Source organism: Poecilia reticulata, chromosome 4 (genome assembly GCF_904066995.2).
Source record: "Poecilia reticulata chromosome 4, P_reticulata-male-v2, whole genome shotgun sequence".
Taxonomy (NCBI): Eukaryota; Metazoa; Chordata; class Actinopteri; order Cyprinodontiformes; family Poeciliidae; genus Poecilia; species Poecilia reticulata.
This window is the reverse complement of record NC_088833.1, coordinates 18,960,554-18,985,625: the sequence shown is the minus strand read 5'-3', so window position 1 is coordinate 18,985,625 and position 25,072 is coordinate 18,960,554. Positions and strand designations below refer to the sequence as shown.

The following is a 25,072-nucleotide window of genomic DNA, read 5'->3' as shown; positions in this document are numbered from 1 at the left end:
AAAGAAAATCTATAAAGTGTTGATTTAGTAGTAAGTGCCCTTATTTCACCACAATCTTTAAATGTTGCTCCCCAGTTGAAGCAGGAAGTGTTTTGCTATCGCAAAACACTAATATCATACCATGACAATATCGTTAAAAAAATCTAAATTGTTAATTTCTAATGTTTTTTTTTTTTAAATCATCATTTTATGTGGGATTTTTTTCTCTACATCTGAAATTATTGAGCATCGCAGAGAAGAGTTTTAAAATACAAATACTCTGGTTTCTCTTCTTTGCCTTTCTTGACTCACTCTTATTTAATAAATTAATTTGTTCATGTAGGCTACGTGATACAAATTAACAAACTTAAAATTGTAATTCTGATAATAATCGGCTAGATGACTGAAGATTGCATTTCCATCATTTAAAGTTCCTCTGCATCTTAGCAGTGAGCAGAAAGAAAAGTACAGGAAGTAGAAGTAGCCAATCAGGGTTTGAACAGTAGAAGTGCCTACATTTTAGAAACGTCCACTTTGAGTCATAGAGAATCCTCTCTCACTCCATTCTGTTTCTCTGGATTACAAGGGACATAAAAACAATGTAAATGCAACTTTTAATGTTGACTAATGTGTTTTTGTTTGTTGTTGTTTTTCCGAAACTGTTGCACTCAAATAAATCCCTGCAATTGATTCATTAATCACCAATAAAGCTGACCATGTAAAACACAAAGGGTGTGGAGTTATACTCGACAGGGCTCAAATACAGAGACACATTATCTAAAATATATGGTGAACATCACCAATTAAAGAGAATAAACTCCTGTGTTATACATTAAATCCACACAACAGACCAACCGTTCTCCCCGACACACCATCCCTCCTTGGTTTGGTTGTATTTCCAGCCATTGCTGTTACTGTAGAAACTGACCATGGCTAACATCCAGTGCTAGCCGCAGCGTCCAAAAAATGACTTATTTTGCCCACGTCTCATGAACAATAAGCTTGTGCAGTCTCTCCCTCGCTGTTGATGGTGCTACAGGCTGCTGTAGGTCCCCTGGTGACATTTCAGCATTTTTGAAGATTTCTGTTATGATCAAAGCTGTGCTTTGTTCATTTCTTTCTGTCTCTTTGCAATATCTTACGCACGAATGGTCTTAACATCTAAACGTGCCTGACCATTTCACATCTTGCAGTCTGGTCTCAGGCTAAGATTGTTTAGACGATTATACCTGGACATTTTGGCCAGTGGATTGAACGTTCTCCATTTGTAGACTTTATTTTCTCCAAAAGTTATACTTCTTGAGTTGGACGGATGGATGTGTGAGCACGTTTTATTTCACATCTATTGTCGCCAATGTGTTGTTGAATTACATGGACTCAAATTCAAGGCTTTTATCTCAACCTGTGGGGCTCTGTGGACGTTTTCGGTGTCAATCAAAGAGCCACGCGTGACGCTTATTTTACCAGTGTTGGTTTGACAGATGGGAGATGCATCTTTAAAGAGCGACACGCTGAAAGAGGCTGGAGATGAAGCAGGAGTTACAGAGTTGAAACTGTGTCAGCTGTGTTTATTGATGAGGACACCATGTCAGGATCTTGTCACTTTGATGAAAGAGATGAATAATTTGTTGCTCAGAGGGAGAACAAACAGTACCGCGCTTCTCTCAAGATTATCATAGAATGACGAGAGACTGCAGAGAAAAATAGCTCTCTCGTCGTCTGCAGGGTCTAATGGCTGCTTGATGCAGCTGCTTTCATTTCCTGTCATCAAGTTTAGACTTTTTTTTCATTAAATGAAATAGTAAGCTATGATCATTTTGGATTCCGTGATTAAAATCGACACTTGCATCGTCAAAAGTGGCATTTCCTGTATTTTTCTTTTAATGACCCCTTGATAAAGTTCACTGATACATCTTTTCAAAAACTTTAAGGCTGTTTTAGTAGATAAAAGAGGGAACATGAGAGTCCTTTATTGTTAAAATTTGTTCTTCAGAGATAATTCCAATGTTGCAAGAGACCATAATACAACATTAACTATCCATCACTGCGGCTTGATGGAAACACATTGCAAACATGTTGCAAAACATAATTTATTGATTTTGCTTCTGAATAATGTTCAGTTTTCTTTTTATGCACTATACATCAAAGGTATCTGAAGAATCTGTGCAGTGCAGATTTTTCACTGCTGAAGAAAATAGTACCTTATTTTATATACAACCCTGTAGATTACAAAAATATGTTTTGTTGCCTTATAAATTTAAAAAAACAACAACATTATTTTGCCAAAACTTCATGAACTTTAGTGACATCCCATTTTTAATGCATAAAGTTTACTATAATGTTGAACTGCCATTTTTAATCTTTATCAGCTTCAGCTGTTTTGGTGAGATTTTCTTTTTTTAACCCTAATTCCATTAGTGCATTTGTGAGGTCAGACACTGGTGTTGGATGAGAGGGCAAGGCTCACAGTCTTTAGTCTAAATCTAATGCTGTCTTCTTGGCAACTACCAAATGCAGAGTAATAGACAGAAAAGCACATGTTGTGATTGTTGATAACACACATTTTCTGTTCTGGAGTCTAATAATCTCTTACATGCATTGCAGTTAAGGTTTGGATGCAGAACGGTCATGGAAACCCATTCCAAGAAGCTTTCCACACTCTATTTATATGTATACAGTGTAGACTTTAGTATTTCAACACTAAGGAGACACTTTAAGAAAAGTAAAGGCTTATAATAACAATCAACCAGCCGTACCGTGGGCTTTGTACCTGCTAACGGACCAATCAAGTTGGACTTTCATGATAATCAATACAACAATCACTGTGCTTGTGCTTTACAGTATAATTTTACAGCTTGACTCAAACAGCGGTGAGCTATTTAGGGCTTCCTTTGAGGACTTATATGTAAGTAAGATGGCAGAAAATTAGACTGCTGAAGATCAAAGCATTGTAGAGTTAGAGATAGAAGTGCTTTTAACTGAGGCTGTTGTATCAGATTGGTGAGGTGTTATTTTCAGCTCTCAGTAAATATGTTGTCCAATTGAAAAATTGCTTTTTCAATGTCCAGTGGGTGATTCTACTGCTGTAATATAAGTCACTTTAATTTTAAGGCATTTTACACATTGTGAGCAGGAGTGACAATGAATATGGAGAAAACTCTGTTTTTCCTGGCTAGAAACATTAATGAGTGGCTAATATCAGTTCTGTTTCCTATGATTTAAAGCTCTTAAGTAAAGACTTGTTGACTTGCGCTGTACAAGCAGTAGTATTCCCCACTGCTTTTTCCTTCATACTTTTCAAAAGAATATCACCAGGGGTGAAAGTAAGGGGGTACGGCAGGGTACTGCGTACCCCTAGAAGATTTAGCGGGGGTACGCAGTACCTGCAAGAGAGGGAGCGGCTGTAAAACAACAATGGGTTCACTATGCAGCCGTGAGTGGGCCCACTAATCAGCCGTGACTGATTAGTTTTTCAAGAACAATCTAAAACACGACTTAATCAGTTAATAAATAACTTTTTTCCCATTTCATATTGTTTCTGAACTGTTCGTGCTTTGCTAGAGCAGCAGGAAAGTTTTGAGTCGATCTCGGCATTAGGTGACAAACTGAACGTCGCCAGGATGCTGAGACCAGCACGTCCTCCTCTGGCTCGCTTAAAACGTTCGTAACTTTATGAAAGAACAAAAAAAAAAATCAACAAAACATCTTCAAATTAATGACCCAACGAACAATCTCAGTAATTATTGTTTCAACAAGATGTTGCGCAATTCTGTGCGTTTCGGGTGTGCTTAAATTACAGAGAGAGTAAAAAGGTGCGAGTGGTTTTGAGTTGATCACCTGTTCGGGCTGTTTACCTTTGTCTTGGCGCATCACAGCCGCTGTAATTTCTGAACGTTCAATAAACGACAAACTCAGACAAAAATTATCTCGTTAGACTGTGAGTATACGTCATTTACAACAAACATCAAACACGGTAAATATGTCTCATTAAGTATTTAACAAACAAATGGTTTCTAAGGCGATAATTATGTGAAATTAAATTAATTGTGGAAATATTGATGTTGATGAGACTTTCTCCAAAATTATAACCTTTTTCAACCTTTATAGCTCCACTGTTTAAAATGAGGCTCTAACATTCACAAATGACAGTGAAATAAAATCCAGTCCAACATCTGGTTTGAGGTGATTCCTCTGGAACCTGTTGGAGGAAAAATATCCCAACTTCAGAAGATGAGCTTTAACCTAACAGAGCTCTGTGGTTCCTCCTATCAGTATGAGAGTCAGGATGAGGAGGCGCCATGTTAGGAAGAGAAGTGGAAGCTGGAGGATCTTCAGAGCAAACAGGTCATGATGCTAAGCTACTGATTATCCCTCCGTCTGGACACAGGATCAATAGAATCAGTTTAAAAGCTAAAATGAATGGTTATATGCCAGACATGTAAAACTGGGATGCACTCCATGCCATGATGTTCAGAATTTAGGTCTCATGGCATCTCAAGGTGTCAACATTGCAGTCAGTGGGCTGAGGGAGGAAATACAGCTTTATTCAGTACAATGCAAGAGCTACCAGCTTTTATCGCTTCGCAAAAAAATTAATTAGCACAGAAACTCCAAAGCACACAAAGAAGCTACATATATATATGTGTGTGTGTGTGTGTGTGTGTGTGTGTGTGTGTGTGTGTGTGTGTGTGTGTGTGTGTGTGGGGGTGTGTGTGTGTGTGTGTGTGTGTGCGTGTGTGTGTGTGTTTTTTTTTTGGGGGTGGGGGTTGTCATAGTACCCCCAAGAATTTAAAACTACTTATCACTGATTCTGAGGAACGCCACTTAAAGTTGTCAGAAAATTGCTGTTAAGGCAAAAACACTGCAGGCGGCCATTGGACTAAATGGCAATTTTAACAACATTGCTATCAACTCCCCCACAAGACAAACATGCATCCTCTCTTGTCTCATTCCTTCACTCTGAGAGCACGCCTCTATGTAGTTGCCATAGTAATTCGAAAGCCAGTAACAGCCCTAAACCTTTCCCCTCTTAAGTCGGGAAAGCCGTGGATGAAAATTGCCCCAATCAAATTTGCCACACAGAGTATCAGCTCTCTTTGATGATGCTGCGCCGCGTCCAGAATCGACTCCCTTCGCCCTCAGCCGCTCTCGTGTTTCCGCCATCTCTCCCTGACTCAGTGGAAGACAGCGGCATAAATCAATTTACAAGCTGTGAGAGACGTTCGGCATCAGATGGAAATCAACAGTGGCAGATGGAGGATATTGGAAAACATTTTCTTCCCCCGCCAAGTGCAGCGGCAGCATCTCCTGTGCAGCTGGCAAAGGAAACCTAATAGTATGTTTGCGTGTGCATTCGCTTCGAAGGTGATGAATTGGAGTCTGTGAGGATCCAGAGAGGATAAAGAGTTGTGAATCTCGCGCTTGGCTTGCATTTTAACAATATCAAATCATAAAAATGTTCATGTCAGCCAACGTTTTTGGAGGTTGAATCAGCTGAATGTGTTGGTAAATGAGGGACCAACAGGCTTCCACTTTGAATTTCCCTCAGGCACATCAACACAAGATTGATGTGAGTTTGTTGTGAACTAATAACGAGATCAACTCTTTTGATTTTTCCAAAATAAAAAGCTACCCTCTCATGATCTGTACTCTGTCTAGAAGAGAATATTATATTGTAACTAAAATGGTGTAGCTTCCCAGAAAGGTGATCTCACAAAGCCGTACAATCAATATTTTTGATTATTTTCTGCACTGGATTCAAACTGGATTGCACTAAGCAAGCCCATCAAGCAAACCAGATGGGAGCAATTTGCACCCATTGTATTGTGTTTGGTTGCAATTTGTCTATTATTTGCCACAAACACAACAAATACAGAAGCAGCAGTCAAAGAACATTCCTCAAAAGTTTGGAAGCAACAACTGGCTGGAGGGATGATGTTGGAACGGTGTTACTAAAGCAATGAAAGACCCTCCAGATTGCATAACAGAGCAGGATGCTGCATCCTCCATTCAGACATTATAGGGAAAGAAAATCAGATTGCAACTGTATAAATCTGTACAAATGCCCCAAAATAAAATGCTAACCTGTAAATATTTCAGAATAAGTACCTGGACGTTGTTTTAGCTTCACTTAATAAATGAAATAGTGTCTTTTGTTTTCATTGTGTCGTTTTGTTTTTTCTTCTCCTGAATGACATTTACATCCAGTTTTCAGCAGGTGGTATTTTTACCCAGGCAGCTCTGAGCACTGAGAAAAGAAAGTGATTTGATCTGGTAGTAATTTGCATTAATACACTAGAAGTAGGTTGGCTTACCTTAAAAGTGTGTAAGGGTTGAACTCTAGGTTAGGTTATTTTATTTATACCCAAAGGTAGAGTTGTTTTAAAGTGGCGCAAAGCATGCAATCCACACACACACACACACACACACACACACACACACACACACACACACACACTAAAAAGTACAAACACAGATCAATATAACCAGAAACACTCGCATAAGATTAACATAAATAACATGTTGAAATAAAAACATGAATAAAGTCCATGAGATACAATCCGTTAAGAACCACTGAGAGCATCAGTGTCACTCCAGTGAATAGAGTCGTTTAAAAATACATTTAGTTTCTAAACAAAAAGCAAAGTTGACAGAGCCGCAATTGGCATGAAGTTAAAAGTGTTGAGAATCAGTAAAGCTCTATACGATGTGGACGGGTGTGTGCCACTAAGGTTTAAGGTGATTTAGAACCATGGCATTATAGTCTTAGATATTTCTTTACGGAGCCGCTCCACAGCTTTAGGTATGCATTACTAGACTCCCAAAAGAATATGAAGAATTTATGCCACAAAGTCCATGACTGATAGACAAAGCCCTGAGGCATATCTGACTTTTAAATTGGCAGATATAAACTCTTATTAAGAGTAACCCAAGAGTTTGAGAAAGTCAAGCCTTCAAGGTTGGCACAAAGTAGCAGAGCCTCAATTAATAATGTTGTCTGGAAGGTGAAATTATTACTCTTTGAAGTCTCCCCTACATATTTTTCTAAGAGTAGCTCAAACCATGCAAGTATGAAGTATGAGGAGAAAGATTTATTCCTTCTGTTAATGCAGTAAATTCAGTGCCAATGAGCCGTCATCTGGGTGGTTTCTGCCTCATTTACATCTGTTAAAGACGCGGTTATTTTAAGACCGACGCTCCAAACTTAATTAAGTTGAAACTATAGAAAAAGCAGCATTCCCACACCGATGAGTCAGGACTTCAGCAAATTATTCCTGTTACTGACAAACATCTTTACAACCAATTTACTGATATTTTCTGATGTGTGTAAATTAATGTCAGATTTCTACGTAAACAATACTCTAGATTGGAGAAATCGGTTTTTACCAATAGTCACTCAGTCGTTTCAGTCAGTCTTGGTTTGCTGCTGGATTTTATCATTCAACATTTTGTTGAATGATAAAAATTAGAACAGTAAATGGGTTGTTTCAGAGCTAAGGCTGATGATGCCGCATCAATCACATGTCTGGAAGTCCCTCGAACATAGAAACAAAGCTCTTTAACCAAACCCATTTGGAAAGGCATCTGGAAGCAATGACAGCTCCAGACACAAGAAAAACAATCTAAAAAAATCTTAATGCTAAAGACTCTTCAGCATGGTGATGCACCATTGCCTTGCAGCAAGAAGGTCCGGCGTTTGAATTCCAGCCTGGGCTCCTTTTGCATGGAGTTTGCCCTGTGCATGTATTTGTTTTTCCTCCAACAATCCAAAAACATGGCCGTTAAGGTATCTGACTCCTAAATTGTCCTTGTGAGTGTGTGTGTGTGTGTGTAGGTGTGTGTGTAGGGGTGTGCGTGTGTGTGTGTGTGTGTGTGTGTGTGTGTGTGTGTGTGTGTGCGTGCGTGCGTGTGTGTGTGTGTGTAAATCTAGCACAGCTTTTTTTTACCCTTCTTAGCTTACAAAAATGCCTTTGAGATGGTCGTGAGTTCCTGCGTTTGGGACTGTTGGGTTACATGAGTCATTTCTAAAGCTTTGCATGCATCACACCTGTTAAAGCGCACAAACTTTATTTTACCAACAACCACATACAGTAACCTCCTATTTACAAAATGAATCTAACTATCAAATCGAACTCCTGTTTTATATAAGAACTAAATCCAGCAGAAACTGAGTCATTCTTGGTTTATTTCCGTTTGAATTAGCTGTGAATTTTGTAATAGACTGACACTGAGGTTCACCAGGACATATAGGGCTTTAAATACAATACAACCTCGTCGGAGTGTCGTTAACTGAGTGCTGCTCTGTTCCCTGATTTTAAGACGATAGACATCTCCACTGCAGAAACACACGCCTCACTCCAAATAAAAAGATGTCAAAACAAACAAAGGGGAGCAGAACAGGACAGATGCTGGCATTATTAGGTCTGTTTGTGCTCATTACTTCTCGTTTCACCTCGACTTCCACACAATTTGTCTCAAACACGGGCAGGTTTAAAACTAATTCCTCCCTGCGGCTAAAAAAAATATTGTGCGCTGCTTTTTCCTGCCAATTACTGGTAGTATAGCAGTGATTAGATATTTTTATGTTCCCATTTGTGTGTGCACGTCTGATGCTATATTCCAGGTAATACCAAATGAGAACTAGATAAGGCCCAGCAACTCTGCTAGATGTTTTTTTTTTTTTAAGTGGCAGGACGTCATGAGCAAAAAAAGCAGCATTCAACAGGTAATTGGAAAGAGCAGACAATGATGAAAGATGGACAAAAATATACAATTTTAAACACTTCCAAGGACACAATGTTTGCATATTCAAATATTTCAACCACCTTGTTGTTTGGTAGAGAAAATTAGTGAGCAAACGGCATCTCGAAGAGCAAGACCAACATGCAAAAAGACAACAGGGTGAGATTCAAACCCAGGACCCACTGTGCAGCACTTTCTATTTATCATGCCAATAGATACAGTGAAATGTTTGAAAGTGAGAAAATATGAAAAAAGTTTGAGTGGAATAAACGTTTTACACACAAAAAAAACCCACCAGTGACCAACTTTAGAGCTGGTCTTCAAACACAGTAAGTGTTTGTCTCTTTCCAAAAACACAATAAAAACCTACAAGTCATCAACGACATTACCAGTGATTGCAGTGACTTTTTATTGAAAGTATCTCCAACCCATTAACACACACAGAGAGAGAACAGCTGTCAGTTGTCGTTAACGTCACAGTGTGAACGTAATTAACCACACAGATCAGAAACACCACAGTAACTACTAACACAACGTTTAAAGAAAAGTTAAGGATCAAGAGTCAAGTATAGGATTGGCACTTTTTCAGCTTCATCTGTCAGAGCAAACTTCTCGAGACAGGGGGGATAAAAACATCACCACATTTACAGTTTCATTGAAAACTAAATCTCAACAAGCCAAAAGGAAACAAAGTCACCGTCAGTAAAACACACATACACGGATATTGAAGGGTTTCTTATTTAAACTGCCATCAGCAGAGCCTCTTTGCCCTTTATCTAGTTAGAAATCTGCTGAATGGACAGATTTGAGCCACAGCAGCAGGATGGCCATTAAGGGAAAGTTAATGCTGATAATTCCTCTGTAGATTCAGGTTTGAGTTTAAAGCAGATGAATGTTTTCAGTTTCCTTAATACTAAACTCTCTTTGGTGTTTAAGATAAGCGCCAAATAATTAAAACATGGAATAAAGTTGCAGAAGGGACTCAGACAGAAGAGCTGTGAACTCTGCTGACCGAGGGGAAACTGAGTGGAGAACTAACTCATGTGGTTCTGCAGGTTTACTTCAACTCCACCTTTCGACAACTTCATCAGTGACTCGTGACTCAAACCCTCCGTGTTGCCTGAGAGTTTTCTGCATGTCAAACTTTAACCTCTGGTGCAGAACAATGTGATCGCAGGAGGACACAATGTTCTTTTTGTTTCAAAACTCAGTGAGAAATGTAAAGCTGCAACTTTTGCTTTGCTTTCACCGTGTCTGATGTTCATCAAGACCTCGGAGCAAACTTGCTGTAAAAGGTAAAAAGTTGGCAGAAGACAATCCCATCAGTCTTTTACTTTCTTTAGTAAAAGACTAAATAGGTGTTTGACATTGTAACTTAATTGTCTCTGCAATGGCAGTGAAGGGCCTTGCTTGCTGGTCATGTCAACATTTAAAATCTGCTGTTTTAGTTTCCTTTCTCAAAAACTTTCTGTTCAGAAAGAAGCCTGGACTCTTTCCTCCAACCAGGCACCAATTTGTACCAGTCTGAGGATTTTAAGTTTTTTTTTTCTATTATGTATTTTTGTTTGCTTTAAGGTATGTGGACTCCAGGCATTCACAGGGGTTTGGGAACACAGTTTATAAGAATTTTCCGCTTATATTTGCCAGTTTCAGTCAAAGCTGTCTTTTCAGTACCACAAAAGCTAACATCTACAGTCTTCCTTCTTTGTGGAAATAAGGAAAACAAATGGCACTCCAGGATTCCAGGATTGGCTGCTTTGAAAACACCAGCCAATAGCGCATCAAGTAGCGTTAAACCTTGGTATTTCAGTTTCCCAATCTGTATTTTTTACTGATATTGTAGAAAAAAATTGCGTGAATATCTGTCAACATGTGCGACCAACATGAGATCGCCCGTACTGAAATTGTGATTATTAAAGATTGTAATTTACAAATGTTTCACAGGAGTCAATTTGTTCAATTGGGGTCAGAACCATTATCAGTAAAAATAGGTGGTTTAATAAAATATTCAAAAGGTAGCCTAAAATTAATCATGTATTAAAGTTTAGACTTCATATGATTATTTATCTCATTATTATCATTCTACTTCCTAAAAATGTGGCAGCTGAACTCCAAAATAAATGCAGCCATTTCATTATTTGCTAATATGATAAAAAATATAAAGACCTGAACCTCCGTGTAGAATACTATTTTGACAGTATAGTTAGTTAGTCTGATGTTTGTTCCCCAACAAACACTGATTGTTGTAAAACTTTAGTTTGCTAACAAGTTGCACCTCAACCTGATCATGAGCAGAACCATCTGTTAAATATAACTTTTATTACAGGGAGGAAATGATCTGTAACAACTGCATTCAGTAAAAAATGGGTTTGAAACAAATTTTGTAAAACTTGACAAGGAAAATTAATTAACCTTGCCATGTTGGCCGCCATGTTTAAAGCCTCCAAAACTAGAGTTTTGCTCCTCTTGTTTGAAGCTTTTGAACTATAGGTGTGGCTGTCAGTGTGGGTGTTTAAGAATGGCATGCGCTCTTGTCTTTCCCATTTTGAAGAGTGTCTTAAAGAAACAGGCCCCTGTTTCAAGTAATTTTAACACTGCAAATAAACAGCCAATTAGAAAGTTACAAAATCCTGGTTAAAAATAAATAAAAGGCTGATTAAATGAAGTGTACATTAAAAATGATGTACATTTTTTGAAGAGATCAATTATTTACTAACATATCACTTTCATTATTGAGTGAACGCCCAAGTGAAAGTTTGGATATTTCAACATTTTTCTGTTTCAGACTGTGCTGGTGCAATAAATGTTGTATCTATTTCTAGGCTTACGCTTTCAATGCCTATAAACTTTCATTTTTTCTTTTAAAGTCGCTTTCATGTACAGTGGGTCATTAATAGCAACAGGGATTGAAAACTGCAGAGCACTACTGTACAGCTTTAAACAGAGAAAGACACTATCAAACTATCAGCAAATCACAGCTATCATGTGCATTACTATAAGAATCACTCTTTGTGACTGAAGCAAAGTTTTACCTCAATATACAAAAGCACGATTTTAAAAAAATTTTTTAAAATTGAGCCACAGCCACATCTGAGAAAGTTCAGCCATGCTAGAAGAAACCTCAGAGATACAGTTTGGTTTTACCGGGAGCTTGAATCCAAAGTACAGCAAGACTACGAGCAGCTCAACACAAAGAAGGCAGCAGAAATTACAACATTTCACCAGATCTACTCCATCAGAGAACGGCCAACAGCGTCACTGTAAGCGAAGTAATATAGAGCACATCAACAGGGGAGCTACAGGTGGGCGGCACACGCCGTGTGGAGGAAAAGTCTTTAACAGAAGCGTCGCTCCTTTTCTCTCTCTCTCTCTCCCACTCGGAGCTGCTGCAATCATTTGCAATTCCTTCAGAGGCGCCACAGAAAAGGAGCGGACTGCCGTTCACGTTTGAGCACAGAGTCATGCTGCTTTCTGTGCCGCTTTGCTGTCCGCGTCGTCTGTTGTTTTCTCTCCCTCGCCGACGGGCTTCGTTAAAGCTGAAGCTCGGATTTTGCTCGTCAGCACTTGCTAGCTGGTGCATAATTAAGTCATTCGACAAACGTTAACTCCTGTTTACAGCGAGTAGGTAAAATACAGTGCAAATCCAACATACGGCAAGTTTCAAAAAACATTTTACAAAATAAAAAATACTCCACTTTATAGATAGAAAGTGAACAACTCTGGACAAAATCATGCGGCTCAAACACACATCCAAACTTTCTCACCATCTCTCTTTCACACACACACACACACACACACACACACACACACACACGCACACACACACGCACACACACACACACACACACAGAGTAAGGCTTTAGGGTTTCAGAAAACTTTGAGCAAGTCATGCAAACACCAGTAACATGTTGATACCATGCAGCTGGTACGCACTGATGCCAATGCTCTAAGCTCATATATTTAAAAAAGTAACACATTTACATGCACACTGCTAATACAGAGGCACTACGGCTAAAGACTGGTTGCATACGTCGACGGCTGACTTAAAAAAAATAATAATAATTTTTTTACAGGGTTTAATGAGTTTAACGAACTTGTCTTTTGTCCTCCTGCCAACAACATCACTCAAAATGTGCTTAAGTTTTACCGAACATGTGCTAATTTAACAAGCTTGATTAAAGTGGAGAAAAATTGACCATTTAAGAGCGTTTAAGCTGATATGAGAGCCCAGTAAGGTATCAGGATGATAATAGTCATGTACCAATTTAGTGAGTGCCTGTTGCTTGGTTGCACAAGATTTAATCAGGTTGTTGCCCACACTGGGCAGCTGCAGCTGGAAAATCAGTCATGAGGCTAAACAAGCTTCATCAAACAAATAGATATGTTACATTTATTACTGCAAACACTAATCTGTTGTTTGTCCAAGACCTTCACCCACACATTATAAAATCCTAATCAGACCGTCCAACGGTTTGTTTTGTTTTTCCTTGGAGGTTGCCAGAAGCTGTTTGAATCTGAATAAAATAGTTTCTGATTCTAATGCTGGATTTGAACAAACCACTGGAGTTGCAGGGCTTGAGTTTAACTCAAGTGAAATCCTCCAAAGCAGCAAGATCATGATGCATCTTGCTGCTGATCCTATTGCTGTTTTATGCTCTCGCATAAATGCATCAGTTTGATTTTTTTTTCCCTCTTCCTTCAAACTAGCCTTTATATCACTAGAGTGCACTTTACCTGAGTGGTAGTCTTTTTGTTTACATTTTAAACCTGAATATATGCTTTAGGGTCAAATTGTATCATCTGTCCTTGATACAACTTTGCAATATTTCAAACAATGGGATACATTTGGTCAGGGATGTTATTGGGCATAAATCCTATCTTATGTTTCACTCACAGCATTTTTATTTTTACAGGTAGTTTCTGTAAAACTGAAATTTTTTTTTGTATTGCCAACCCTTACTCTCAAAAATGTCTCCTGACCCAATAGAAATGTGTGGTTGTGGGTTTTTTTTTTTGTTTTTTGCACAGGCATGTATCACTTGCTTTCTTTAAGGGTTAATGTGTGTTCATGTAAGGAAATATTGTTTAAAATAGTTCTGTAGTTACAAAATTTAACTGTAGAAAAAAATTGAAGACAGTTTATGCTGAGCTATGGATGCAGCCTTACAAGGGACACCAGTGAAAACTATATTTACACATAGTAATGTTTAGAGTTTTGAGCTTATCTGCTATCCAATATACAAAGGCTTAATAATATTATTATTCCTCAAAACAGATTCAAGTTTAATCCAGGCTCTCAATGCGTCTCTTTGTTTTCCTTTCACAGTCCTGTCTAGTTCTCCACTAACTCAGCATCAAAAGAGACGCATTTATTGCAAAACCTTTCTAAATCTGCCCTAAAACATAATCTCAGAATATGACGTGTGGTTTGACAACGACCTTATTTGAGGAAATTCTGTTTACAACATAAACTTCTGATATGTAGGCATGTTTTTCAGCAGAAGCCTGGATATCAGGCACCCAGGCTTGATCTGTGGCTTGCAGAGATCTAGACAATAGATTTTACAATAGATCTGAAAAATCTATTGTCTTTTCATGACATATTCCTGACCGCCTTGATGTTTGAATCTTCTTCTTTATCTAGTTAAGTTATAACATAGATTTAGATTTTTTTTATCATTTCTTTTCACAATGTTGAAAATCAGATAAATAAGATAACTGCACATTTATGAAATAATCTTGAATTAATTGATTTAGAATTACTGGTGCCCGCATTTTACTTCATATCTTTTTACATAGTGAATTTTCAGTTTGTCAAAATATATTCTAGTAAAACTTTATTGGGAGCCTCCCAAGCAAGAACTATTTTGTGATTTTAAACAGGCATCTTTATATTATCATAACCACTTTTAGAGAGAAAACTAATTATTCTGAAGCGAGGGTTTTAAAGACAGCTGAAAATTTTCCTCCCAAAATGTGTTCTTCACTGTTCTTGGAAATGTATGATTTCTAATCAGTAGATTTAAAGATACTCACAGAAAGTGAAACTACAGCAAATGTGGCGACAGGTTAAACGAAGCTCTAACTTTATAATGTATTGATATTGGACAAATTAGGTGTGTTGAGGTAATGGATTTTAATATTTCTGAGTGAGATTTTAATCCCCCAAATATTTGTACTCAAGCTGACAGCTAACGAATGAAATTTGAAGCAGAAACCGAGTGCAGTAACAGGGTGCTACATAAATTACCGTACAAATGCAACATGGTTAAAAGCAGGTCTGCCTTGGTCGGATCGAGTCTGCGAAAGCAAAACTGCGATGGTGCGATACCGATGAAGAAGAAGTATTGATTGTTGTGTAACATTTCTAATTTTGAGTGTTTTAATCAAGTTTAATCAGATCATTGCAGTCCTTTGCTTAATCAATCATATTGTAATTCCATTTTTGATGTGCATGTAAATGTGGGCACTCTTTTCGCTCCTTGCCTTCGCGGTGCAGATCAAAGGATCATTTGCACATCAGGATCTAGGACCACTTCAAAGCGCGCACTCATTCACAAAAGCATCTCTGTGCCGGCAGATGGTGGAGCTGATGTAAAAAATCCTGCGCTGCCGCGGATTTTAGTCACACATTACAATAATAAAACCACAACGAGGACGTTGGCGCTGGAGGACAGGAGACGGCCTGACTCACAGGTGCTGTCCAACCTTTGAGTCAGGAGAGTCTGGCTCTGGACATTCAGCCGGGAGACGTGCTCAGAATGGAGAGCTTTCATCTGCCACATTCATCTGGTGCTGTTGGGTTCAGTTTGGTTCGGTGAGAATCCATTTTTAGGAGAAGAAGTGGATTAAATCCTCTATTCGTGAACACCAGGGAGGTCGCTCTCTGAGCTTACGGTGAAAACGTTTCTTCTTCATAGATTAAAGTCAGTGAGTGATGGACAAAACAGTGCAAACACCAAAGTACAGTTTCAAGTCAGAAGAGGTTCTGTGGGAAGGTTACAAGCGGTTAATAGCTTACTTGCAGTTAATAACTCTTGGCATCTTTATTTATTATAAATCCAAGTTTGTTGGTCCCAGAGCCTGAAGCTAACAGCTGGTCTAACCAGGGCCAAGCAGGTTTCAGGTCAGAACCAGCTTTTACAGAACCGGGTCAGCAGAGGACCTACACAAAACGGTACCAGAACATTGGAGCTTTTAACGTGATGGAAAAACAAGACAAATTAAGGAAATGGATCACAGTTTTTGTGTTTTTCTCTCTTCTTATGTTTCACATAGGAATATCATTGCAGATGGGCTGGCTCCTCTTCCTGTGTAAAATGTAAATAATCACAGATGACTAATTAAAATCAACTTTTCATAAACCACAATTTTGTTTTTTGAGATCTGAGTTGTTTCAAGACTGTAGGAATACACTTTGGTCGCTAATTTCAGACTAGCGACAGCTTCAGCCACGATGACCAACTGATCTGGATTTAAACTAAAGCAAGATGCCTAGAGAGTCATCTACAGTAGGTCACATGGTAACTGCTTGTAAACTTTATCAGAACTGCTCTTTGAAAATCCCAAGTTATCAGCTTAAACTCCATCTGCTGTGGTTTTAGAGTCCTGAGAGCAACTTTGCTAGCGGTACCTCCCTCTCTCCCAGCAGCGTGTCCCTCTTCAGGCTGGTGCCCTTGTTCACCACCTTGAACTTCACTGAAAGGTTCTTCACCTGAACAGAGCTGATGGAGTCAAAGAAGAAGTCCTCATTGAAGACCGGGTTGCGGCTGTTCTTGATGATGTTGCTCCTCTGCTTCTGCAGCTTGCCTGGGTTCAGGTACACAGACACGCAGCAGTTGATGCTTTTGATGTCGACGTGCTTGTCGTACAGACTCTCAGCCACCAGCACCCGGATGAGCAGGCGTGACGTGCCGGAGTCGTAGTTGGCGCTGATCCTCACCGTGCCGCCCTTGTGCAGGTTGATGGTGTGCTCCCGCTGGAGGCCGTGGTCGGATGCCCCTCCAGCGCCATGAAGGGATGGGACGCGGAGCCGCCGCTGGATGTTGGGGCTGGGCTCGGCCGAGCTGCACTCGTCTGTCGACAGGGAGCTGTGGCGAGCCAGCGTCCGCTTGGCTTTCACCACTTTGGCCTGCGTCTCGTGCGTGAAGATCTTGAGGAGGGAGGCGGAGCGGGACAGCAACGGAGAGCTGAAGGGGGAGGACTCAGCGGAAGAGCAGGTGTCACTTTCTCCACCACTGAAGTACCGGTAGGGGTTCATGTGGGAGGTGTTGCAGTCAGCGGGGGTCAGATGGTTCCCTGTCTCACTGCCCTTCCCTGGAGTCTTCCTCTGGGTGTTTGGAGAAGTGATGGGACTGGTCAGCTCGCAGTGGAACAGGGACTCTTTGCGTCGAGTGTGGGGGCTCTCCTTCAGGGTCGCGAAGCCGTAAGATGTCTGAGTCTTGGGAACGTATGGCAGAGACATCGCGGTCTGCGACTGGGGGTCTGCATTGGTGTCCCCAGCCACGACGTCATCCGCACTTTCTATCTGGATGATGTGGCGGTTCGCTGCTCTCAGCAAGTTCTTTGTATCTCCTGCGATCTTGGTCACCAGGCGAGGGCTCCTCGGACTGCTGATCTTCCTGTTGCTGCTGATGGTTTGCTCAGAAGTGGATGGCTGCAGCCCCTCTTTGGGCTTGATGCTCGGCGCCTGGGGCTCTGGAGGGCAGCTGACCAGCTTTGGGGGGATGAAGAAGTCTGGGATCTTGTCGGGAGTGAGCACGTTGCTGTACGGTGCAGCGGCAGCCTTCTTGTCACCATTGTCTCCTTGTCGCAGCACACTGGTCTCCACCGAGCCACGGATCTTATCCAGAACCCACATTTTCCCACCAGATGGTGGCAGGAGCAGGGGAGCGGGTTTCACTCAGGAGCCTCTGTAATTAATAACACACATTGAATGGAGAGAAGTGTAAATGAGCACTCCAACAGAGAGAGGGGACAAAAACACCTGAATGCTGAAGAGCTGAAACACTGTCTGCAATTAACTCCCAAGTATTTGCTGAAACATGTCAATAAAGTCGTTGTCATTATGGGTATGAGTTATGAAAACCCCAAATTTAGCTTCTCTTAAATTTTGAATATTAGATATGGCCAATAGAAAATATATTTTTAAGCATAAGCTGTCATGTTATAGTTACATAATGGCACAATAATGGACAAGATTATTGAGTTGACATTTGTCCAATCACTGAGTTCCTTCAAAAAGAGGTAAAAAAAAAAAACCCACAAAAGATAATTGACAAAAGAGTTGTTTCCAAGCATACTAATGAAAAATTAAATGAAGAAAAACTGTTTAAAGAACAGCAGAGCTTACACTATTTAAAAGAAAAAGCTAATTTAGGACAACTCAGCATATTTCCACATGTACCAATAACCCTGAATCAATGCTATTTATTGGACTGTGTGACCCAAAGCCCGAAGAAAATATATGTGGTATTGTCAAAAATAACATGGGAGACACTAAACCCAACAATGCAGACGTGATGAAGGTCTCCATTAAAGCAAAGTGGGGTTATCTAACACCAGCCTGCCACATCAAATTGTTGCATTCAGCAGCAATTTGCAAACAATCAGCTATTAGCAAAAAAAAAAAAAAAAAAGGAAACTCTTTAAAAGTCTAACATTTTTAGACAAATGCATGGTAAAATCAATAATCAAACAAATCAATCCGCAGAGCACAAGTTTAAACATTCTGGTATAAAAGATTATGAAAAAGCAATTATAAATCAGCACTTTCACATCTCTTCCTTGTTAAAATGGCTAAATATGAGTCACATCAGGTCCACATGATGAGAAACTCGATGCTCCTCCGAGGGTTTTCCTTGTTTAAACCTCAGACATTTAGCTTGGAGGGCTTCTCACTATTAGATCATGGTGAAGTTGAAAGGGCTCACAAAGACCTTCAGAAAGAAGATTGTAGCACATTTACCTTAAAACACCAGTAAAATGTTTAAAGAAGTCCCAATGATCTTGGAATCACCCATTACCCAGTATGCAAATGGTCCAACCCAGAGGCATGTTCAAAACAACATGCTAACTAAACACACCCAACCTTGACCATAGACGCAAGTTTACCCCGACAGCAAACTGCAAGGTGTTAAAAGAAGTCTCCAAATGTTACTCTTGGTGTGGTTTATACAGAAGTTCATGTGCCTTTACAATCAGAATCAGATTGAGCAAGTTTGATTTACTTTTGAGGAGATCAAGGAGGAACATTTGCTCCATAAAAACATAAAAAGGCCGCCGACTGATCCTGCAACATGACAACGACCCAAAACATACCAGCAAATCCACTGAGGACGGGAAAAGAACTGAGCAAAGGAAAGTCCTGGGTCAAACCAAAGTCCAGATATTGATCTCAATGAGAGGCAGTGAGACTTTAAACAGGCTGTATGTGTAATAAAACCCTCAAACATGAGGCAAACCTTCCTCAGACTGATGTCAGAGCCTGCAGAGGCGAGTAGATGCTACAAGCTGCATCTAAGTGAAGTTATTTCAGCCAAATTCAGAAAAAGGCTACAGAGCTTTTAAAGGAGAAAAGTGTCCAGACTTTTTCCTAAACTAAAAAATATAGTTTTGTTTATATGCATTGTTTTATGTGTATAACACGTGATTTTTATATGCATAAAATTGAATGTCATTTGCACGTATTATACATGAAAGAACAAATGGGCATTTCTCTCATTTTTATTTTTTTCATGTGACTGTATCATATTTAAAAACTGCCATTCTGTTTAAATGCAAATCGAGAATAAACAGCCATATAATGCAAATTTGATCAGTTTGATCTGGTTGTAACTTGAACAGCAAGTGGCTGAAATGGATACTATGAAATAAAATGCACTTTACAAAATATCTGGATAAAATTCATGCGGGGAATAAATGAAACCCTGAACATGTGAAATTATTTTTAAACAATTTAAACGGTGTCAATAAAATAACTATTCCGGTTATTCTGAAAGAGCAGGTGTGCTGCATTAATTTCGGGGTGAAATAACATTATCCTGACAGAAGGGCAAAATAAGAAAAAAGTCTGCCACTGCATCGCAGTGTTCTTTTTATTTGATTTGATTTAAGTGATTTCACATAACAGAACAAAATGCATTTAATTCTGACAAACTAGCCTGATTTTATTACCTGGGATTGTTAAATAAACCCATTGTTTGCTTTCTGCCATATCTAAATTATTTTATTTTTTTAAAAAGTTACTAACAACAACGCGGCTCAACAGGTGCGCAAATGGTTCCTCTCTCCACCTCCGCTGCTCCCCAAAGCGTGTACATTTCGTTTCGGTGCCAAGTTAAATCAACTCATATTTCATATGGATGTACTCACAAGCTTGTTTCAGAGCGTGGCGTCCTCTTTTTGCGCTCCTCTGCGTGTAGTCCTGTAAGTGGTGCGCGTTTTCTCTGGACACACGGCCGTGGCGTGAGCTCCGTGGCGCGGCTGCTCTGCGCCCTTACTTACGCTCGGTCTCCGCTCCTGAGCTCCCGTCGTGCGTTTTTATGGACAGCACAGAAGCTTCGGCTGACCAATAAGATCCACCTGTGGCACTCCGTGTTCTCCCAGTAGAACCAGTAAGAGGAGCACTGGTTGCGTCTGAAGTTACACAAGTGTAACAGAGCTTGTTTTATGCAGCCCAAACTCTACTTCATCTTTGTAATTACAGTTTTCTTTGTTTGTTTGTTTGTTTGTTTGTTTGTTTTTGCAGTAAATTATTTCTGATTTTGTTTCTGTTGCATTCTATTTTTGAGTGCATCGGTGATTCTCAGGACAAGACAGGATATGTGAGAGCGTCCCCAAATAAAAGGAAAAAAAAAAAAGGAACAACTCTGCAGGCTGCAAATGGCTTCAGCTTTTGTGCGTCAACACATAGATTAAGAACAGGTTGGTGTTCGGGAGGATATAAATACACACGCAGCGCAGCAGAAAATAAGTGCTGCGTGTTTCGTCTTTTTCTTTGTCTCTCCGTCTTTGGGTTTAAACCAGCTGATCGGTTTCCCAGGTAACTGCTATGGCAACAAACCTACATTTGTCTAAAACAGGATGGGCCCCATGACTTCATTGATCTGAGGAACAAAAAAAGCACTTTATTTGTCCAGATTGCCTGGTTCGGAGCTCAAGTGTCGCGGATCATGCGGACTGAGAGTGGCGCAGCAGCCACTGCTTCGCCACAGATCACGAACTCGGCTCTGCGTTTGCTTGACGGGAGTTTTAGCTGCTTTGAATTTCAAGAAAGTGAAAAATCAACACGTTTCGTTTCCAACTCGTTCAAAAGCAAGTTGCTATACTTTATTTAATTGTTAAGTTTATGTTTGAAAAGAAATATGCATTTATGTTTACCAAACAACAGGTAACTTCATGCTTAGCTTTATTTAATTGTGTCTTTATATGGTACACCTGCACAAAGTAGTGCATGGTTGCCATGTGTCAGGAAAGGTATGGTAGTAGTAGATCCACTTTTGCTGAAAGTTTTTATGGGCCAAATCTCTACAGGACAATGAACTGTTAGTGCTTTTTGCTAAAGAGTTTATGCGATCATTCAAATCAGATGGAGGGTCTCTGTGAACAGCCGTTTTTCTAACACTAACCAACTTTCCTGACACTGCTGTGTAGAAAAGCATCCCCACAGCATGAAGCTGCCACTACCATGTGTCACCATGAGATCTGGTCTTTGATTTCCTTCATGTAATTATGTTTGTAAGTAGGACACAATACCTAACTTTGGTCTCATCTGACAAAAGCTGGTCACATTCACTGTTTCCACTACTTTGCAACACTTCCATAAATGTGTGAATCTCTGCACCTCCTCCAATGTTACCATATGTTGCTTTACTTTTAATGCTCTTTCTTATCCAGCTTGTCAGCATAAGTAAACAATAGCCTTTCCAGTTTCAATCAATTCACTGAGATTTGCTTTAAATGCCCACCCAACACGTGTTTCTGCTGTGTTGAAGTGTCTTCATGATGGTGGTTGTTCAAACTTTTGAGGCATTCAGAGAACGGCTGAATTAAGATGAGATAAGATAAGATAAGATAAGATAAGATAAGATAAGATAAGATAAGATAAGATAAGATAAGATATTCCTTTATTAATCCCGCAGTGGGGAAATTTACATTGTTACAGCAGTAGGTCTGAGCAGAACCAATATAAAAATCTATATATACAAAAAATACAAGTGAATGCATGCTGAAATTAAATTACACACAATGACTCACTTTCAGTTTACTAATTAGCTTATTTCTGAGGGTGGTTGGCATCAGATTTTATATATTTATTTATTTATCTTGGAATAAACCCTTAATCACCCAAAATGCTGCTGCTTGCTTTGACATCACTCCTGCACTTCCTTCACTGGCTCCCAGTTTGTTTCAGAGTTGGTTTTTAACACTTAATGTTAGTTTTATTTTATTTTTTTAAACAAAAAAACAAAAAGGCTTTTCATGGAATTGAACTTTCTTATTTATAAAATCTTTTACAAGGACATCGCCCTGCCGGAGCTCTTTGGTCCTCTGACCAACATCTTTAGGATCAAAACCGAAACACTGAAGTGGCCATTGTTTGATGGTCCAGAACTATGGAAAAATGCCTCTGTTTTTTCATGGTTAGAACTGCTTTTAGCACATTGCTGCTGTGAGACACTTTAATGTGTCCCTTTGTTCGTCTTGTCTCTATTTTGTTCTCTGTTTTCATTACTGCACTAATGGAAAGCACTCTTGTGCCTGTGTTAAAATGCTGTACAAATAAAATCTGAATGGTTGATGTCAGACTCTTGAAGGCTGAACCCAAAAGCTCACCAAACCTTTAAGTTTTTATGCCGTGTGCCATTTTTTACAACCCAATTTTTAAAAAATCTAAATAAATAAGTAGATAAATAAATAAATGCAAATGAACCTTGTAACTATAATGTGAAAGAGTTCAAATGCATGGCACAGTATGCATGTATGCATACACAAAACATAATTTTAAGAATTTCCTGGTGAATGACTTAGATGATGGGGCTGTAGGCTTTCAGTGACACATCAATCCTGAAGCTGGCGAACATTTTATACCTCACTTTCAGACGTTTGTGCCTGATGCGATCAACCTGTGGAAAAATTGATTTATTATATGGATTACTGAACCAACTGCTGTTTGTCCTGAAGAGAGAGGCCAGAAATCGACCTGCTGCGGTTTTAGAACAGGAACCGGAGTTAAAGTTAAAGGGGCAGTATCGTGTATTTTCCAGGCACATGGTGCCATTTTATAGCACAGTCAAGTTACTGTGTTACCAGCTGTTATGAAAAGGCTGCACATATAAAACAGGACTGGCCTCTGTCCTTTTAAAAGGCACCTACTCTTTCTGACACTCCGCCTTCAGCATCACAAAGCCTCTAACCACCACTCTTAGGAGTGTTGGCCTGAGAAGTAGCTCCTATAATGAACTCAGCAGCTGCAGAGTTCCATCAGGCGTTTGCTAATTGCTGCTGCTGCTAGTCTGAAGGAGCTGAGTGGGGAAGGCGTGTGGGAGAACTGCTCTGTGACCAGTGGAAAAGGCAAAGGTTGTCCATGAAGGATTTCTCAAGAATCAAAACAGTACATCACATTGTCTTTTGTTGAGCAAATAGCATTATAACGTTATATAAAGCTAAAACAAAAAAATGTTATTTTTACCTAAATTTTAAAAATTTGTGTTTGAATTGTTCAGACAAACTTTAGTTCAGTCTAAAATCAAAGTCATATAACAAGAAAGGCAGACATGTATCAGACATGGACCGGAACATATTACTTAGAATGTAATATGTTTGCTTGATAGAATTTTAACCACAATTTAAAATATTTTATTGACTTATTTAAAAGAGCGGTGAACAGAACATCTCTGTGCAGAACTGTGGAATTAAACAGCTTTAAAATAATGAGATCGATACAGAAGCTTCAGTGAGTCTTCAGAGAAAAGGTTAATGCGTCTGTTCTTCTCCCATTAACGCAGGCCGCTCCCTACAACGCCGCCTGTCACAGAGCAGGAGGAACACGTGAGCTATTAGAGAGACCAATGTGAAAAAGTACGCTTCCTCTCCGACTAACGCAGACCCGAATCGATGCAGCTGCGTTCCCACAGGCAGAGAGCAGGACAATGACACGTTTAAAAAGGAGGAAGGAAAATCATTTGGAGGATAAAAGTCAGAATGTGCATCGCTGTGAATCGTTACTCCTGCTGATGTCTCATCGGGTTCCTGGACGGACATGGAAGAAGCGGTCAGGACCTGGATTCAGAAGGGAGGCTGAACAAAAGCCCTTCAGGAAACCCTGCGAAGGTTCAAGTTTCAACACGTGTTACTGTAGTAAAAAGACAACCTCAATTGTATCAGTTTTTGACATTTATTAAGACTAAACTTCTTTGGTTTAAGGTCTGTTAGAATCACATACATTTTGTTTTTGCTAAATGTTTTAGAGAATTTTTTTTTTTATTCTGTGTCATACAGTTACTTAGATTTCCTCAATTTTGGTGAAATTGTCTTTTAAACAGAATGAGTCGGCCCATTCTTCCTGACAGAACTGCTTTAACTGATGTCCCTGTGTCACCGTGGCGATGGCGTTCTCCACCTTGTTCCTCTAAATACAACATGGGTCATTTTAGCCTAATGCTTCTTTTTTTGTTGTTTCATCAACAACTTTTGTGCAGTTAAAAAACCGTCTCTGACTCTTTGTGCTGTTTTTGAAGTGATGGCTTCCTCCTCACTGAGTGGCCTTTCAGCCCATGACAGCACAGGACTCACTGACACTCATCTTTATCAAGTCTATTGCTTTTGTTGTCACCCATTGTGATCAAATAACAAGGAAAACAGAAGTGAAACACATACTTTTTTTTTTTTTTTACTCCCCTCACCTTATTGCTGCCATCCATCCTTCTCCCTGCCAGCCGACCCGTTCCCACCTTCATCACAGCTTCTGTTGCCTTGGAGACATCTCATAGTCTGACATATGGATTAACCCCCCTTTCCATCTCAATTCACTTCTCTTCATCTCTCCAGTCTGTTGCAGGTCCCTCGTCCTCCCTGGAGCTCACCGACGGCTCGGACTCGGCTGCCTTCTAGCCACCGACGGTCCTGAGATTTCCTGACAATCTGCCAGCGAACACAGGACATAGTAACACACAAGTGCAAAAATAAATTGATATATGTATACATATATATAAAAAAAACATTGTGCCGTAAGAACAAAGATCACAAAGGATGGGGGAGGGATGCAGTTTGGCATATGCCAGGACTGTTTTGAGTGTCTTGCTTTCACTGCTTCACTGAACTGGCATTTGGAATGGACACACGCAGGGCA

General features: G+C 39.7%; 1 protein-coding gene and 1 long non-coding RNA gene across 2 annotated transcripts; one reads left to right on the top strand and one right to left on the bottom strand.

Moving 5' to 3' along the window:
• Nucleotides 1-9,113: 9,113 nt before the first annotated feature.
• LOC103463546 (C2 calcium-dependent domain-containing protein 4C) lies at nt 9,114-20,384 on the bottom strand. The gene is made up of 2 exons (XM_008406940.3): nt 20,095-20,384; nt 9,114-17,633 (listed from the first exon to the last, which is right to left on the bottom strand). The coding sequence occupies exon 2, from the start codon at nt 17,579-17,581 to the stop codon at nt 16,322-16,324; it is 1,260 nt and encodes a 419-aa protein (XP_008405162.1). The 5' UTR covers nt 17,582-17,633; nt 20,095-20,384; the 3' UTR covers nt 9,114-16,321.
• Nucleotides 20,385-20,441: 57 nt separating this feature from the next.
• Nucleotides 20,442-24,861, top strand: LOC103463545 (uncharacterized). The gene is made up of 3 exons (XR_014087316.1): nt 20,442-21,036; nt 23,730-24,054; nt 24,772-24,861. It is a non-coding gene; the product is annotated as an uncharacterized LOC103463545 (long non-coding RNA).
• The last annotated feature ends 211 nt before the right edge of the window (nt 24,862-25,072 follow it).

What these genes read in the sequence shown, in the direction of transcription:
- LOC103463546 (XM_008406940.3), bottom strand. Translation starts at nt 17,581, where the DNA reads ATGTGGGTTCTGGATAAGATCCGTGGCTCGGTGGAGACCAGTGTGCTG.